The sequence below is a fragment of the Piliocolobus tephrosceles genome, chromosome 8, assembly GCF_002776525.5.
Source record: "Piliocolobus tephrosceles isolate RC106 chromosome 8, ASM277652v3, whole genome shotgun sequence".
Classification (NCBI taxonomy): Eukaryota; Metazoa; Chordata; class Mammalia; order Primates; family Cercopithecidae; genus Piliocolobus; species Piliocolobus tephrosceles.
The window spans coordinates 58,810,569-58,828,153 of record NC_045441.1 but is presented as its reverse complement, the minus strand read 5'-3'; the positions used below and the strand labels follow the sequence as shown (position 1 = coordinate 58,828,153).

The window sequence follows — 17,585 nt, the reverse complement described above, 5'->3', positions numbered from 1 at the left end:
TCCTCCCCAATCATCATTCCTCACCTAATCAACTCCAACTCCTCCTTCACCATCCAGCTCCCTGGGATCCTCTCAGAGTTCCTCTCTCCTGTGTGCTGCCTTAGCTGCCTTAGCATAGGTTGGTGCACAAGTCATTGAGGTTTTAGACCGTGAATTTTAAATCATTAGAACTAGACTCAAACACATCTTCATTAATCAAAGTAGGAACCATTGCAATCAACACATTTTTGCCAGTGATTAATAAGTCTGTTTATTCCTGTACTGTAAAAATCTGTGCTCTTGGAGCGCATTTTCTGCATCCTGTTGGCTGGGGAAGCATTTTCCCTGCGAAAAGTTATCGAGATGCTTGAAGAAGTGGTAGTCAGTTGGCGAGAGGTCAGGTGAATGTGGCAGATGAGGTAAAACTTTGTAGCCCAATTTGTTCAACTTTTGAAGCTTTGGTTGTGCATTGTCATGAAGAAGAATTGGGTCATTTCTGTTAACCAATGCCGGCTGCAGGCGTTGCAGTTTTTGGTGCATCTCATCAACTTGGCGAGCATACTTTTCAGATATAATGGTTTCGCCGGGATTCAGAAAGCTGCAGTGGATCAGACCGGCAGCAGACCACCAAACAGTGACCATAACTTTTTTGGTGCAGGTTTGGCTTTGGGAAGTGCTTTGAAGCTTCTTGTCGGTCCAGTCACTGAGCTGGTCATCACCAATTGTATAAAAGCCACTTTTTGTTGCATATGGCAATCCAATTGAGAAATGGTTCACCGCTGCATTGAATAAGAGAAGACACTTCAAAATGATGATTTTCTTGATTTTTGATCAGCTCATGAGGCACCCACTTATTGGGCTTTGTCACCTTTCCAACTTGCCTCAAATGCTGATGTTGAGTTCTTCAGCAATTTCTTGTGTAATTGTAAGAGGATCAGCTTTGATGATTGCTCTCAGTTTGTCATTGTCAACTTCCAATGGCCCACCACTACGCTCCTCGTCTTCAAGGCTCTCGTCTCCTTGAATTGCCGCTGCACTGTACGTTCGTTAGCAGTTCCTGGGCCAAATGTGTTACTGATGTTACGAGTTGTCTCTGCTGTTTTACGACCCATTTTGAACTCAAATAAGAAAATCACTTGAATTTGCTTTATGTCTAACATCATTTCTATAGTCTAAAATACACATAAAATAAACAGCAAGTAATAAGTCATTAGCAAACGTAAAGTGAGAAATGCCCATTAAAATGATGTAGAATATAACCACATTTATTTAAGAATGTATTCCAGTATTAAACAGCAAATTCCAACAATCCAAAAACTGCAGTTACTTTGCACTCACCTATTTGTTTCATTTTATTTTTCCTTTACCATGCTGTGAGGAGCATGTTTGTGCGTGAGTACATTTATAGAGCAGCTATTAGATGCAGGGCACAGTGTGAGTCCATTTCTATATATCATTTCAATTCGTCTGTCCTCTAAGTGACCAACTCATCTTGATATGCCTGGGATTTTCTAGGTTTTAGCACTGGAAGTTCTGTGTCCCAGGAAACCCTTCAGTCTCAGGCAAACCAGGACGAGTGGTCAACCTATAAAATAATACATCATGCAGATGAGAAAGTCAAGGCTCAGAGAAGTTATAAAAACTTAGTTGAGCTTATGAAGCTAATTAGGGGTAGGACCTGGCTGTGAACCTCAGAAAATCCATGCTCTGTCCATCATGTTGTCATGCTGCCTGTTCATGGGCAGGGACTGGTCTCATTTCACTTTGTATCTTCATGCCTGCTGTGATCCCTGTTATATCTGATGAATGCATGAATGAGTTCACCAATACATAATCAAACATTTATTACACAGCGACCCTGTGCACTAATTAAGCCATGCCTCCTCCCATCCTGTGATTCTGCATAGTCACAGAATGTTAGAAAATCCAACTCAGCGGTGATGACTTGCCCGAGGTCACAGTGCCAGAAAGATGGTAGAGTGGGAGCAGAACCTGTGTTTCCTGACTCATACTGCAGGGATCATTCTTTTCTTTTTTCTTTGTTTTTTGGAGATGGAGTGTCACTCAGTCACCCAGGCTGGAGTGCAGTGGCGCGATCCTGGCTCACTGCAGCTCCGCCTCCCGAGTTCACACCATTCTCCTGCCTCAGCCTCCCGAGTAGCTGGGACTACAAGTGTCCGCCACCATGCCCGGCTAATTTTTTGTAGTTTTAGTAGAGATGGGATTTCACAGTGTTAGCCAGGTAGTATCGATCTCCTGACCTCGTGATCTGCCCGCCTCGGCCTCCCAAAGTGCTGGGATTACAGGCACGAGCCACCGCACCTGGCTGGGATCTTTCAATTAGAGCTCTACATGAGATAAACTGAGGGGCAGAGGAAATAATGAGAGAAGACTGAGCTCTTTTCAGCATCTAACTGAAGACTGTAAAGCAGCTCTGAAATGCCAGCATTTGCACTGTTTAAAAAACATGAAGATTGGGAACTTATTTTCTTAAAAGGAAAGAAGAGTAACACTGTCAAAAAGGAGTGTTTTCCACATTGGGAGGGCTTTGTATAGGAGCAAGAAATGGAGAAACTGCCACATTTGGCACCCAAGAGGATGCATTTTTTTTTTTTTTTTTAAACTGTGTGACTCCTCCCCACTCCTACCTCAGCCCACCCCGCAACAGTCAAGCTTTGGGTCCAAACCAATCCGGCATCTCTAAAATGGAAGCACTGTTTGGAGACAAAGTGACCAGGCACTGCCGGCCAGAGAAGGGACAATGCCCCACACCCACGGCCTGCCTGCTCTGAAATGCCTATTTATCTCCATTTTTATTGACATCTCTTGGCTTCCAGGCCCTGTTTGTGCTTTGTCCTTGGTCCTTATTGACCTATTGGATTCAGAGGGGAAGCTCAGCCGCAGGCAAAAGGGTATTTTAATCCACAGTGGAAAACATGGGTTCCTCTACGCCACTGGCAGCTCCCAGCATCTTGACCCTGACCTTTTCAGCAGCATGTGGCCACACACTCTACCCAGGCCAAAGAACAAAAGGGCCCCAGGGCACACATTGGGGCCAAGAAAAGGAACCAAATGTTGGAATGTTGCTGACTTTTCCGTCTGGATCTGCCTTCAAGACTCTTGCATGGGATAAAAGGGTGGAGAAGGGGCGGAAACAAAGCTTAGTCTTTGTCTGATTCAGTCTTTGCACTCCCCCTGCCCCCTCCTCTGGCAGGCCATGGAGGCCACACCTGGCACACCGGGCATGTTCAAGATGCTTATAAAGGGCTGGGGAAGCAGGGCTGCTCAGTCATTGTGAGAATCTGGGAAATTCTCAGTCCTCACGTGTTCTGTGAGCAGCCAAGGTGATCAGCCCTGGCGGGATGGTCAGGATGGCAGTGAAGAGGCTTGATTGATTGACAGGTGAGCAGAGGATGGGACTCTCGGCAGCCCTAATCAGTGAGTGTTGTTTCTGAGCACAGCTCGGCTAATGTCCCATGCTGTTCCGGAGCCTCAAGGAAGAATGGGCTGATGGTGGTCCCAGGCTTCCTAGACCAAGTGAAGCTGGCACAGACCTCTGGCGGGGCTGACTCAGAACCTGTTCTGGGAACGTGAACTTGGATTCGCCTTAGCAGTAAGTGCTCGGGAATGTGCTGGAATTGCTGCCAGTTCCTGGGACAGGCAGACCCCAGAACACTGGAAGAGATCTGAAGGGACCTCCCTGGCACCCCCACCAGCTCCATGGGCTCCACACTCAATCAAGCAGGTCATCGGTTATCTCCACCCTCACGTGGCCTGGAAGCCCAGCAGGCAGGGTTTGCTCTGTGATGTGACAATGCTGCTGAGTCTCCTGTCACTCACTGCAGCACCTCCGGGTAGTGAACGGTGTCTTTCCTGGGTCCATGACAGTTACCATAGCTCTTCCAGGACCACACAAGTACCTGCCTTGTTCTGGGTTTGTGATGAACATAAATGTAAAGAAGGCAGCCCGTGCTTGAGGGGACATTTAGTATATTGGGAGGTGGGGAGGAGGCCAACTAGTCCAGAGGCTCTGACTTGGTTGGAGAGGGGTAATGCCAGGGGTTAGGCGGGTGCTTGGTTGGGGGGAATCCCGTGTAGGCTACAGGGGCCAGTGCAGGTTTCCTGGAAGTGCCGAGACCTGGGGCATGAAGAAGAGTTACTTATGTGAGGAGGAGAGAGGAGATCCAGACCAGAAAGTCCACATCCACTACACCATAAGCTCCACCGGTTCCGGAACCACACTTCCTGGACTGGCTCTGGAATGTATCCCCGTCTTGAGCACAGCGCCTCCTAGTGCTCCCAAGTCCTCGCTAGATACTTGGCTGTTGAACAAATAAGCTCAAAGACTTGGAGGTGAGTGCCTGAATGTTTTAGCTGGACTGGAGTGGGGCTTAGGAATGTGTCCCCTGGGGTGTGGGGCAGGGACAGGGAGCAGAAGCCGGAGGTGAGTCTGGGGAAGGACAGTGGCTGGGAAGTCACTTTTGGGCACTTGTACTTTCTCCTGAGGTCCAGGGGTTGGGGTAGGGGGAGACTGGAGAACTGCTTCTCCATCCTTTCCCTGCCCTCACTTTCTTCATTTCCTTAGGAGCCAACAGACCTGTGCAAACCTCAGCTTTCGCCAGTTAGCTCCTTTTCCATCTTCTTGATTTCTGTATTTTTTAAAAAACAAGGCTGCATTATATCGTAGGAGAACAATAACCCACTGGGCCATGTCCTGGTAAGGCAAAGCTGCAAAGCCATGGCCTCATCACTGTAGACACAAGCTTCCAACAGTGCCCCATTGTAGCATTTGATTTAACTCAGCCAGTCAAGAGCACGCATTTCTGACTTAAATTCTGCACAGCATCACCATATCCCCAGCAGATGTCGCTAATGTCTCAGATTTTGGTCATGCCAGCAGCACGCATCTCAGTCAACAAGTATTTATTAAGCAGCGAATGTGCATTGTGTGCCAGGCTGAGCACTTTATAGATAAAAATTCCTGGGGCATGACCCAGGACATGAAGAAAAGTTACTTAAGTGAGGAGGAGAGAGGAGATCCAGATCAGTTTTTGATGACAGAAGAAGGTAACATAAAAAAATAATGGACTGTCTGAAAAGTTCTTTCCCATTGAGGTACAAGTTTGTTTCTGGCTATGCAATGTGAAATTGGAATTGAATGTCTGGGATCACCTCGAAGCTTGTTTCAAAGGCTTATTGCTACATGTCTTTTAGACAGATTTTATTTCAGCTTGGCTAATTGAATCTCTAATGACAGAAGTGTAATTCATATTTTTATATTTCTTCTGGGAAGGAAAGCCCGAATGAGGAGGCAGCACTAAACAAAACTGTGAAGTCAAAGTTGAAAGTATGGTTGCTAGAGGAAGAGTGTCGAGAGCCCCATGAGGTGGTTTCCCCCGGAGATGGCTTATTTCCCAAGGGGGTGGTGTCTATTCGGTTGGACTTGAAGAGGTTCTATGTGTCAAAGTTGCTCCACATGGCTGTGCTGAGAATGCTTGGAGCTTGGACCTGGAGATTGGAAGCATCAATATTTAGCAAGTATTCATCCAGCACAACACAGCCTATAGAATGGCTGTGACTCTGGTGAAATCTCAGATGTGGATGATGTTGAAGGGCCCCTAAATCAAGCATACAAGTCAGACTTGGTGCAAAGAGACTATTGTTAGTTCCAATCCATGTCTATCTAATGGACATCTCAAACCAAATATGTCCTGAACTGAGTTCCTGCTATTCTCCTTCAAACCTGCCATCTCCAAGGTCTTTTTCATTCCAATTAGTTGCAATTTCATGGTTTCAGTTGGTCAAACCAAAAATCTTGTGGTCAACTCTTAACTGTTTTCTTTCTCCATATCTAATTTATCAGCAAACGATATCAGATGTATCTTCCTAAATATATCCAGAATTACTCTGTGTCATATCACCCCATGCCACCGCCTGGTGGAAGTCACCGTTGTATTTGCTTGTATTATTGCAATAAGCTCACTGATTTCCCTACTTCCACCTTTGCCCCTATTTGTTCTGAAGTTCAGTAGCCAGAGTGGTCATGTCCTTCGCTGCTTAAAATCTTCCAGTGGTTCTCATCTGACTTAAGGTAAACATCAAGGCTGCACGTGATCTGGCCCCAGTTATCTCTGACCTCCTCTGCTTCTCTTCCTTTCCTGACTGGCTCCAGCTGCATGGGTCCTCGTTGGTCCCTGAACTCCAAGGGGCATGCTCAACACCTTTGCACTTGGTGTTCCCTCTGCCCAGGATGCTTTTTCCCCAGGGATTTCATGGGTGGGTCCCTCATTTCCTTCAGGTCTTCCCAGCAAAGCTACATGAGTTTCTCAGGGCTACTGTAACAAAATACCACAAGCTGGGTGGCTCAAACAACAGAAATGTATTGCTTCACAGTTTTGGAGGCTGGAAGTCTGAGATCAAGGTGCTGGCAGTGTCTGTTGCTTTTGAGGGCTGTGAAGGAAAGGTCTGCTCCAGGTACTCCCCTCCATCCCCTGTCCCCAACATGAGTGGCCACCTTGATGCTCACATGGATGTTCTCCCTGCCTATGTCTGTCTCCAAATTTCCCTGTTAGAACACCAGTCACCTTGGATTCAGGCCCACCCTAAAACCTCATTTTCAGTTGATTACCTCTGTGAAGACCCTATCTCAAAAAAAGGTAATATTCTGAGATATTAGAGATTAGGATTTTAAATATTAAATTCTAGGGGGGACACAGTTCAACTCATAACGAAGACCTTCCCTGGTTACCCTACTTAAAATCCCACCCAGTTAGGGAGCCTGGCACTCCCTAACTCCCTTCCCTGCCTTAGCTTTTTTTCTCTTGAGAACCTTATTACCATCTAATATGCTGCTACGTGTTACCTACCTGTTTTGTTTATGGCCTATCTTTCTTTTCCCTTGGATCAAAGCTCCATGAAGGAGAGGTCTTTGCTGGGTGTGGTGGCTCACGCTTGTAATCCCAGCACTTTGGGAAACCAAGGAGGGCAGATTATGAGGTCAGGAGTTTGAGACCAGCCTGGCCAAGAGACCAGTCTGGCCAATATGGTGAAACTCTGTCTCTACTAAAAATACAAAAATTAGCTGGGTGTGGTGGAAGGCGCCTGTAGTCCCAGCTACTCCAGGGGGCCGAGGCAGGAGAATTGCTTGAACCTAGGAGGTGGAGGTTGCAGTGAGCCGAGATCACACCATTGGACTCCAGCCTGAGTGACAGAGTGAGACTCCAACTCAAACAAAACAAAATAAAAAAGGGGGTCTTTGTTCATAGTTGTTTTTCCATCACCTAGAATAGTATCTGGCACACAGTAGATGATCAGTACATAGGATAGAAGATGGAGCTGATGAGGGCCGCTGTACACTAATGTTAATGAGCTAATATTACCAGGTAGAGAGACGGGGGAGGGGAGGTCAGCTATTGGTTGATTTAAGGAAGAAAAACACCATGCAAGTATAACATGGAGCCCGGGGTGAACCATCCTTTTTTTGGCCTCTCCTGCTTTTTACAAAGGGGACTTCATCTCAACCAGGCCTCAGAGTGCAGGCTCTCCCCTTTAGCTTGCAGACCGAGTTCTAAATGAAACCAGAGATTTCTCCCAAGCACAGAGCATGCCACAGAGCACAGTGAACAGCCTGCTCTTCTCAGGCCCTTGTCTGAAATGATGATGCTTCCATGTGGCAAATCGGCAGCCCAAGGTTTGGAAGGGGAGCTGCTGTTCAGGGATTCCTGGCCTGGAGTCCCTACACAGGGACAACAGGGAAAGGAATGGGGTGGTGTCTAGCAAAAGCGCTTTGCCCAGTCCTCAGAGAAGTTGTGGCCCAAGGTCTAGTCAGCATTTTTGCTGCTTGTGTTAGCAATGTTAATAATAGCATGAATACTAACAGGAGTATTATCCCAACTTGGCAAGCTACAGGAAGATACTTCTATTCAGGTAAATCAGCCAATACTTAGGGAGCCATTGCTTTGTCCTGGCATTGCGCAAGGCATGAGTGGATTCCAAAAGGAAATCTCTCATATTCCTATTTCACTCTAGCATGAACAAAGAACTCGCACATGCATTGGCCATTTCATTCTCACAACTGCCCTGTGATAGAGATGTTCTATTATCTTGTTTGACAAGAAGGGGAATGAGGATAAGAGAAGTCAAATGACTTACCCACAGCCATGTATATTCAATGATTGAGGAAAAATGTGGGTACACATCTTCTGGCATGCATCATGTATTAATAACAGGCCGGGCATGGTGGCTTACGCCTGCAATCCTAGCACTTTAGGAGGCTGAGACTGGAGGATCACTTGAGCACAGGAGTTTGAGACCATCCGGAGCAACACAGCGAGACCTCATCTCTAAAAAAAAAAAAAATATATATATATATATACACACACACACACATACACACACACACATACACGCATACATACATATAAGCCCAGTGCGGTGGTGCTCACCTGTAGTGCTAGCTACTCAGGAGGCTGAAGTGAGAAGATCCCTTGTGTCCACGAGTTCAAGGCTGCAGTGAGCTAAGATCATGCTGCTGAACTCCACTCTGGGTGACAGAGTGAGACCTTGTCTTTAAACACACACACACACACACACACACACATACACGCAAACAAAGTATTATTAATTGGATGTGAACTATGTACCAGGCACTGTATTTAGCACTTTATATGCACTTTTGCATTTTACTTTTCACACAATTTTATGAGGTAGGGAACACTTTATCAGATGCAGAAATAGCAGTCAAGAGCAAGGTAGAAACTTTTGCCAGTTCTCCCAGCTCTTGATAATGGAAGGTGGTTCCTGAAAGCGTAGCAGGTGCAATCAGCTGCAGGAATTCAGATAAGAGATGGGGGCAGGGGCTCGGTGTCAGATGGGTCATCCAGGAGGGCTTTGGAGTACACTAATCCTTATTTGGGAGGTAGAGAAGGAGTTCTGGGCACACTGTGTTGAGTGGGCAGAGAAGGGACAGGCCAGACCTGAGTGCTGGGGCCCAGCAGGGAGGCTGGGAGATGAGCAGGATGGGGCTGGAAAGCGAGAGGCCAGGAGTACAGTGAGGAGCCAGGCAGACCCAGTCCCTGCCATTTGGGAGGCAGTAGCCAGCTTGGCACTTGGCAGCGTGCCCTGATGCATTGATTCCAGGGACTTTTCTGTTTATTGCAGGCATTCATCCCTGGTGGGACTGTGGAGTCAGCAGTGGGCACAGGACAGGGAAGGGGTGAGGTGTTCCTTTCCGGCATCCTCCCACGGCCTTTTCCCTTCCAGCTTCTGAGGCCTAGCCCAGGTCAATTGGATACAAAGGAGCATGAACAGTTCTTATTTCCTACATTAGTCAAGTCACTTAAAGAAAAAAAAAAAAAAAACCCCAAAAGTCTAATTAGTCCTGGCAACTACAGGTCTGCACCAGCTTTCCTAAACGCCATGAGCTGAAAGGGTCTTAAAAGTCTCCTGACACAGCTCTCATCTGATCACTGGATTGCCCTTGCAACCATCTCCGCTGGTTGATTTCGGGTCTGTTTGCACATCTCTGATGGGGAAGAGCTCATTGTCCTGAAGGCAATTCTGGTGGCCTGGGCTCCTCTAGTTAGGGCCAAGACACGCACACACACACACACACACTCTTACACAAAGGTATATATGCATCCTTCTCAGTCTGGCTTCAAGATTTCCCACCTTGAAAGGGACTTGAGAGTTGAGACACCACAGCCCTGTTGTTGCTGTGGAACTTGGGAAGGGCGGGGTGCGGTGGCTCACAACTGTAATCCCAGCACTTTGGGAGGCTGAGGCAGGAGGACTGCTTGAGCCCAGGAGTTTGTGACCAGCCTGGGCAATATGGCAAGACCCCATCTCTACAAAAAATACAAAAATTAGCCAGGCATGGTGGTACACACCTGTCATCCCAGCTACTTAGGGGGCTGAGGTGGGAAAATCACCTGAGTCTGGGGAGGTTGAGGCTGCAGTGAGCCATGAGTTGTGATCATGTCACTGCACTCCAGCCTAAGTGACAGAGTGAGCCCCTGTCTCAAAAAAAAAAAAAAAAAAAAAAAAAATAGAACGTGGGCAGCTCTTGCCGCTGCCTCAAGGCTTCCAGGTGGGCTAATTGCTTTCATTGCTTTTGAGACTCAACGTCTTTGCCATTTGTTGTTGTTGTTTTGTTTTATGGTCGGGACTGCAAGAACAAGGTGACCAGTAGAGGGATTTTCTCAGGAAGTGATGATTTTCACTCAAGTTGGGAACTTTCACACAACTTGGGAACTTCCAGATGTCTGTGAGTAAGAGGGGCCTTCCAGAGACGAGGGTGCTGTCACTTCCCATGGTGGCATTTCAGGTATGCCAGCCTCTGAGGCTGGGACTGCTGTTCAGGGAGAGGGAGAGGAAAAGTCCAACCAGGAGAGCTTGGTGTTTCTACCCGCCCATTTCCAGGTTGGAAACCTGGAAATATGAGAACCACCCAGAGATAACGGGGTGCTTGTTCATTTAGGGGAAAATTTCCCCACAAGAGGGGAGCTTGTTCTTTTAGGGGAAAATTTCCAGGTCAGTTGAGATCTTCTACATGGTGTGGCTGTAGCAGAAAATAATGGTGACATGATATGGCTAGACAGGGGGTGGGGGGTTGGTTTACCCAGGCGCACAAGTGCCATGTGAGGAGAATTTGGAAGTTCCTTAACTCCAGGCTGGAGGGAGAGCAGTGGACTCAGAAGGTGGCTACAGAGTTTACTATGGGACTGCCGTGGTGAGCAGTAACATATCTTGTGGCAGAAATGCCCATGAAGCTATAACCATAGGGTACCGTCTGAATTCCCAACACTTGGAAGACCCCCATCCCTAGGATAAGGATGCATGATTAGAAGCCACAGTAGGGCCCAAACACAGGCTGAATTTCTCCTGGGCAAGAGAAACAAAAAAAAGAAATGAGACCGGACCAGCTCTGAGTCTGGCTGGATCAGGGATCTGAGCGCATTCCCCAGGAACCCTGCACTAGCTCAGTCCTCAGGACGCCACTTTCTGTCTAGTAAGTCGGCCCTGCTCCTTAGGTGCTCAGAAGGGGAACTGCTATGGCTCTGTTTAGGCAAGAGAAATTCCTGCTGCCCTCAGTAACAGGAGTTCTTCAGTCAAGAACATCAGCAAGCCCAAAGCTTTAGGAATCTCATTTGTTGAAAGCAGTGACTGAAGAGCAAAGGCTCATGGGGTATTCAGAAGATGCAGACAAAAAACCTCATATGCAGCCTCATGCCTTGAGTAGGATTCTGTTGCTAGTGCACCAGGGCCAGGACCAGAAGTTTCATTTTGAGTTTTGCTAATTCATTTTGAGTTTTACTAACAAGAACAGGCTTCTGAGTTCATGGGAGCCCTGTGCATCTTCCCAGTACCAGCTATCCCACTCGAAATTGAAGAAAATCTCATCACGTCCTTAGCAATGGGCATTTCCCTTTCTTTCCTATTCCCTTCCGAAGCTGGAGCCTAGGGCTTCCAGCTCTCCCTTCATCTCCTGCATTCTCCAGGTTCCAGGAGGGCCCCATGGGGTCAGCCCCTACAGATGAAGTGATTTAGGGATCGGGACTTCTCTCTGCTTCCAGTGGCTGCCTTAGAGACAATGCCCTTGTGTTTTCTCTTCCCATTTCCCTTGTTTCACAGAAGTGCCACTTCCTGCTGATTAAAACCCCAAGAAAATTGTCTTCAAGTCGTCTTTACCCATTTCTCATAAAAAGGCAAGCCCTTTGCATGGATGTGTGACAACAGGTGGCTTCATCCACGAGGTACTGTGCTGAGCCAATACTGCCACCCACAAGTGGACGGAGGGAAAGGGCAATTTGAAAAGACTGTTCTGAGAGACTGTATTAGTCAGCTGAGGCTACATTCCATTGAGTTAAGAAACCACTCCCAGACCTCAGAGACTTCTAGTGTGATGTTTGATTTCTCACTCAAGTTTTATGTCATTCACAAGCCAGGGCTCTGCTCCATGTTTCCTGTGATCCAGCACCCAGGCTGATAGGGGTGCCTTCATCCGGAGCAGTGCAGGTCTCACAGCACAGCAGACGTGGCAGGTGCAGGCTACCTCATAAAGCTTCCACAGACATGTCTCCCCATTTTTCATTGGACAGAGCGAGATACTGGGCTACTCCTGGGTTCAACAAGATGAGGTTAAAATCCTTCTGCAAGGGGGGAGATGGACACATGCCAAAGGCCAAACTTGACCTCGATGGGCAAGATGTACACATTTCCTGTTTATGCAGAGAGAAGACGTTGAATACTCATACAGTCTGTGCTAGTGTATATACCGCCTGGCATCCCACTGCCCCAGGGCATCCTTATTACCCCTGTGTTGCTCCATCCACTCATGGCTTTTCCGCTGTCAGGACCTCTATCCTGGGCCCCGGGTATCATCACTGGGCTGGAGCTGCACTAACTATCTGGGCTGGTGAGGGACAGTTCCTGGTCCTGCTCAAGTGGGGTGAGGCAATGACAATGCTTGCTGGATTCCCCAAGTTTCAGACTCTGAGAACACTGATGCAATTTCCAAAATAGGGTGTTTAGGTTCTGCAATAACCCAATGGCAGAATAAGTGATTTAGGCTTCCACAGGCTGCCTGAGAACCTCTTCACCTACTTGTAGCTCTTTCAGTCAGCAAATGACTTCTGAGTTCCAACTCCCTGAGAACCTCTTCACCTACTTGTAGCTCTTTCAGTCAGCAAATGACTTCTGAGTTCCAACTCCCTGAGCATCACATGCTGCCAGAACAGAGCTATTTAATCCACACACATCACAGAGAAAGCAAAAACTAAGAGGCATGAATAGTGTCTTTAACATAGTCTCATATTTGGAAAAGCAGTTTTAAAAAAAACAATTGAAAATACAAGATAAGGTAAGGGTTACTTATATAAGTTTTAACCTTATATTGCTTGGCCATTTTTACATATAAATTATTGCTCACTAGCTTCGATAAATACACAGCACAGTCATATATATATAATACATATATACACAGAGGCAGAAAGCATGGAATATGGGAAAGAAAACACTGTTAATGGCAATTCTGGTAACTCAACAAATGTTTCATATTTACCAGTTCTTTAAATGGTGGAAAACTACCAAGTGTAGTCCCTGAGCAGTTAGGTAGACACCCTGATGGCGGGTTCTCTATCTTCTAATTGTTAATGCAAGCTGACAATATCACAGCAGCCCTAATTAATGATACATTAAAAGGCAAGATTTCTTGCTTCAGGTCACTGATTTCATCCCAGTATTTAATAACAGTATAATATGAATACAATAAATAGACTATGCAAATAAATATTACTCTGCTAAAAAATGTTTAGTATATACAGCTTTGCTTTATACAGTAATACATTTTCATCTAACTTTTTGGCAATTTTTAAAAACTCCCCCCCCCCCGCCCCCCACCAGTTTTAAGCAAAACTGGCCCACTCACTAAGAAGCAGGCTGAAATTTTAAGGACATGTTTTTGAAACATTTAAAAGAAATCCTGTGTTGGACCACTGCAGAAGACCTGATCATCCCCATTTTAATGTTTTTGCCCAGTTTCTGAGAAGTCTGGATTGGCTGTGCCATTTAGGAACATTCAGTTCTGGATCTGCGGTGTCTGTGCTGGCTAGAACAGACTTGCAGGGCTGGGATATGGGTAGCAGTGAAAGCCCAGCTCCAGGGATAAGAAGTCATCACTGGTACCCTCTCTTTCATGCCACAATTTCTCCTCCACTCAGAGGCGAGTATATATACATGCAGCATCCCCTCCCTGTGGACTAGGCAGTGAGCATTGACCTTATCCACATGCTTCTAAATGCTGTGTATGCTCCACACTACCTGTTTGTGGTCCTTGGTCTAGGGAAATGAATTTATTCTAAACATAACTAAGGAAACTAGAAAAAGGTGAACGCAGGTCATGTGTATCACTACAATCATTTGGCAGTTATACAGATGACAAAGAGCAAATTCAAAACACCACACTCTAGGGAACACCTGCAAATGTGTATGTAAAAAAATTTTTTTTAATGGCAAGGCTGTGATTTTGCCTACGGAGTCCTGCATTCTGCCGTCTTGTGCTAACTTCTAAGCAGGGCTAGTTTGCTGGAATGCTGACGAATCCAAAGACCCACAGGACTGTCTGAGAGTTGTGCTGTAACAAAAAGAGCCCACTTAGAAGTGCCTGCACCACCTGGTGCCGAAGGTGGCAGATATAGAATTGCAGAGTGAGCAAAGATTTTATGCAATAATAAAACTCCAAATGAGAGCAGGCAAAGAGCTTAGCCATCTTCTAGACCACACTTCTAGCCAGAACAAAACCTATTCTGAAGAGGCCTGGGTGAATATCCAGAGACGGAGCGTGGCCCATCCTATTAACAAGGAGTGCTCAAGCCCTACCACTGTCCCCCAGTGAACAACTCAGATTCCTTAGAATCTGGTTCTCACAATTTCGGTTTGAATTCTTTTTTTTTTTTTTTTTTTTTTTTGAGACGGAGTCTGGCTCTGCCTCCCAGACTGGAGTGCAGTGGCCGGATCTCAGCTCGCTGCAAGCTCCACCTCCCGGGTTTACGCCATTCTCCTGCCTCAGCCTCCCGAGTGGCTAGGACTACAGGCGCCCGCCACCTCGCCCGGCTAGTTTTTTTTTTTTTTTTAATGTATTTTTTAGTAGAGACGGGGTTTCACCATGTTAGCCAGGATGGTCTCGATTTCCTGACCTCGTGATCCGCCCGTCTCGGCCTCCCAAAGTGCTGGGATTACAGGCTTGAGCCACCGCGCCCGGCCTGGGTTTGAATTCTTTAATTCCAGATCTAAGATTCTGCAAAGCTTTGAGATGCCGCCTGGCAAACCTCTAGAGACAGTTGTTAAACTTCAGAAAGATGTAGAGATTTTAGACATTCAGAAGACAAGGATGGAAAAGCAAATCTCGACTGCACAAAATCCTCCCTTCCCTCTGCTACCCCTAGGATCACTTAACCACGGCTGGAGGAAGAGGTGAACAAGCATCATTTTCTCCGCAGACAGTTTCCACCCATGTCATGTGAGATACTCTGAAGTCACTGTACAAAATGCATTTAAACACAACATTTGTGTAGCTTCATCTGGCTCGGTGTGCATATCTAACTTGGGGTCTAAGCAGCACGCAATATGCTGAAATAGTTCTCCATGGAAAATTAGTCCCCTAAAGGTAATGTTCTACTAGGAGCAATGTAGTTCTAATGTAAATAAAAATCTGAACTGTGAAACACAGAAACAATGTCAGGATGGCCTTATATGATTACACTGGCCAAACCTTAGTCCAGGGCATAGGAAAAAGGTGAGAACACGTGCTTGTGCTGTAAGCCCATGCTATCGTTAGTAACTGCGTGAGGAGGGCTTTGGAGGGTTTGCTCAGCCCAGCTGTGAGGGAAGTCTGCTGTCCGGTTCTCTGGCTCTGGTGTCCTCCCGTGGGCCACATTCCATGACCAGCAGCATGCAGCATTTCTCTGAATGGACCAGCCCTGGAGGATGCCCTTCTATAAAACCCCGTAAATGTTCAGGACTGATGTTTTACATGCTGGGCCGAACTAAGTCTCTCTCAAAGTCCTCTCAAACCTTCTCTCCACATGGTTCCTTCTAGCAGTATCTCAAGCTCAGTGTGGTTCCTGAGCCCAGGAAACAGCACTGCTATAAAGATGTCAAAAAGCATTGGACATGCCTCATTAATGAGGATGAATGAGGTGTTGATGAGACAAAAAGGAAACAGGTCTCTGTGGGCATGAAAGAGATGAACAGGCAGGAAGAGTGAGAAGTGCACCAAGACTCCTGCATTTGGAAAATGAATGGACCAGGCCCTTGCATTTTAGCAAGGTGACAAGTATCTAGCAGGCAGGGGTGGATTTCATTATTTTGATCCATAGGCTGTTTTGTTCATGTGAAGGTTGAAAGAAATCCTCTACCCAGTCCTTGAAAATATCAAGAGGTCTTATTTGCTAAAGGAGCCTCAACTGGTAAAAACTGGAATAAAAAAAGATTTCAGAAGACTCAGATTTTGAAAAAAAAAAAAAAAAAGGCAAATTATAGGAAGGCTCCCTGCTTTGGCTGGTAGGTGGACTATAGGACTTCTAAGTCACCAACATCAATCAGACACTTGGCTATTTCAGGGCATTTTTCATTTGCCAAAACACTGGTAATTACCGCTATCTTACTACCTAGAGAATGCTAAGTGCTTCACTCATTAAATGTCACTTAACCTCCCTGCGCTGGCTGCTGTCGTTCCATAGTGTGGGCAAGGAGCCTGTATGAGGTATGCAAAATGCATCATCAGGCACAAGAATGCAGACTTTTGTGACTCTGTCACCTCAGTAAGCAGTTAGTGAGTGTCTACAATGTGTCAGGCACTGTGCTTTTTCAAAATCATATTATGTCCAATAAAAGATAAGAGCCTGCTTACAAGTGTGAAGAAAATCCCCAGGAATTAAACAATGAGTCAATTTCTTGAAGATTACTATTTTTCCTTACTGGCAAAGCAACTTCATCTACCTTGCCTATAGCTGCAAATCAGTTGTACAGAAACTAATTTCACTTGCAAGCATGTGTTGCAAGTGTACAGAAACTAATTTCACTTGCAAGCATGTGTTGCAGTTGTACAGAAACTAATTTCACTTGCAATCAATAGTTGATTGTGGTGCAAAGTGACCGCACACCTTGACATTGTTCATCTGCCCAGCAGAGCATGAATGCTAGCTACAGTCCTCACTAATTCCCTAGACACAAGTGGCTTTTGATGATGTCATAGGTGGTATCAACAGAAACCTCTCCTCCCTGGAGATCTAGAGATGCTGTCTCTGTCATCAGGTGTTCAAAAGAATGACTTCTTTGACAGCGTATGGACAGTAATCTAAAACTAGGCAAAGTAAAAACTCCTTCCTGTTCCATGCATGCTCTTAATAAAATATTTGGTCATTGCATGTCAAGATGTCGTTGTCTTGTCTTGATGCTGGCACATCTCATATTGAAAACTGGACTGGATCAACAAGGTGATCATAAGAAACCAGCCTTCTCCATCTCAAGAATGCTTCTGACTCTCCTTCTGCCTTCTTGTCTCGAGAGTAGCATGGAGAGGCCTCTCCCCTCTCTGGTGGCTGACATCACTTCCTGAACACGCTTTGGCTGGCTTTCCTGTGAAAGTCTTGGGTTATACTGATAAAACTCAGCAACTTCTTTTCTCACAGGAAAGCAACGTGCTTGGCATAGACATTCCCGTAGCTCAAAGTGCTGCAGACACAGGGGAGGTGAGGCAGTGGGGCTCACACCCGAGGCTCGATCCTGTGTGAGAGCTCAAACAGGGCCTGCTGGCTTTCAATGACATATAGGTGATTAACATAGGACTTTAACTCTTGATGCTCTTTTGGACACAGGTCACCTGTTGTTTAGAGGGGGAAAAAAAAAGACAATCTCAGGAGAGCAGTAATGCTATATTTACATACCAACGAAACCCCACACTAAGGCTTAATAAATGTACCAGGTGGGTTCTCATTAGTCAGAATCCCATAAGAAGTGTCCTTGTCCTAAGGTAGAAATGCTTTTTCAGCTCAGAATGGATTCCTCAGGTCAGGCAATCACACCGGCAGGCTATTTATAGCATTTAT

General features: G+C 46.2%; 1 protein-coding gene across 1 annotated transcript in view; it reads right to left on the bottom strand.

Moving 5' to 3' along the window:
- Positions 1-17,128: 17,128 nt before the first annotated feature.
- The window catches only part of RAPGEF5 (Rap guanine nucleotide exchange factor 5), a 236,100-nt gene continuing 235,643 nt past the window's right edge, over positions 17,129-17,585 (bottom strand). Inside the window, exon 26 of the mRNA XM_023216015.2 lies at positions 17,129-17,359. Coding sequence (XP_023071783.2) covers positions 17,244-17,359 — 116 coding nt within the window. The 3' untranslated portion in view covers positions 17,129-17,243. The remainder of the gene's footprint in view (positions 17,360-17,585) is intronic.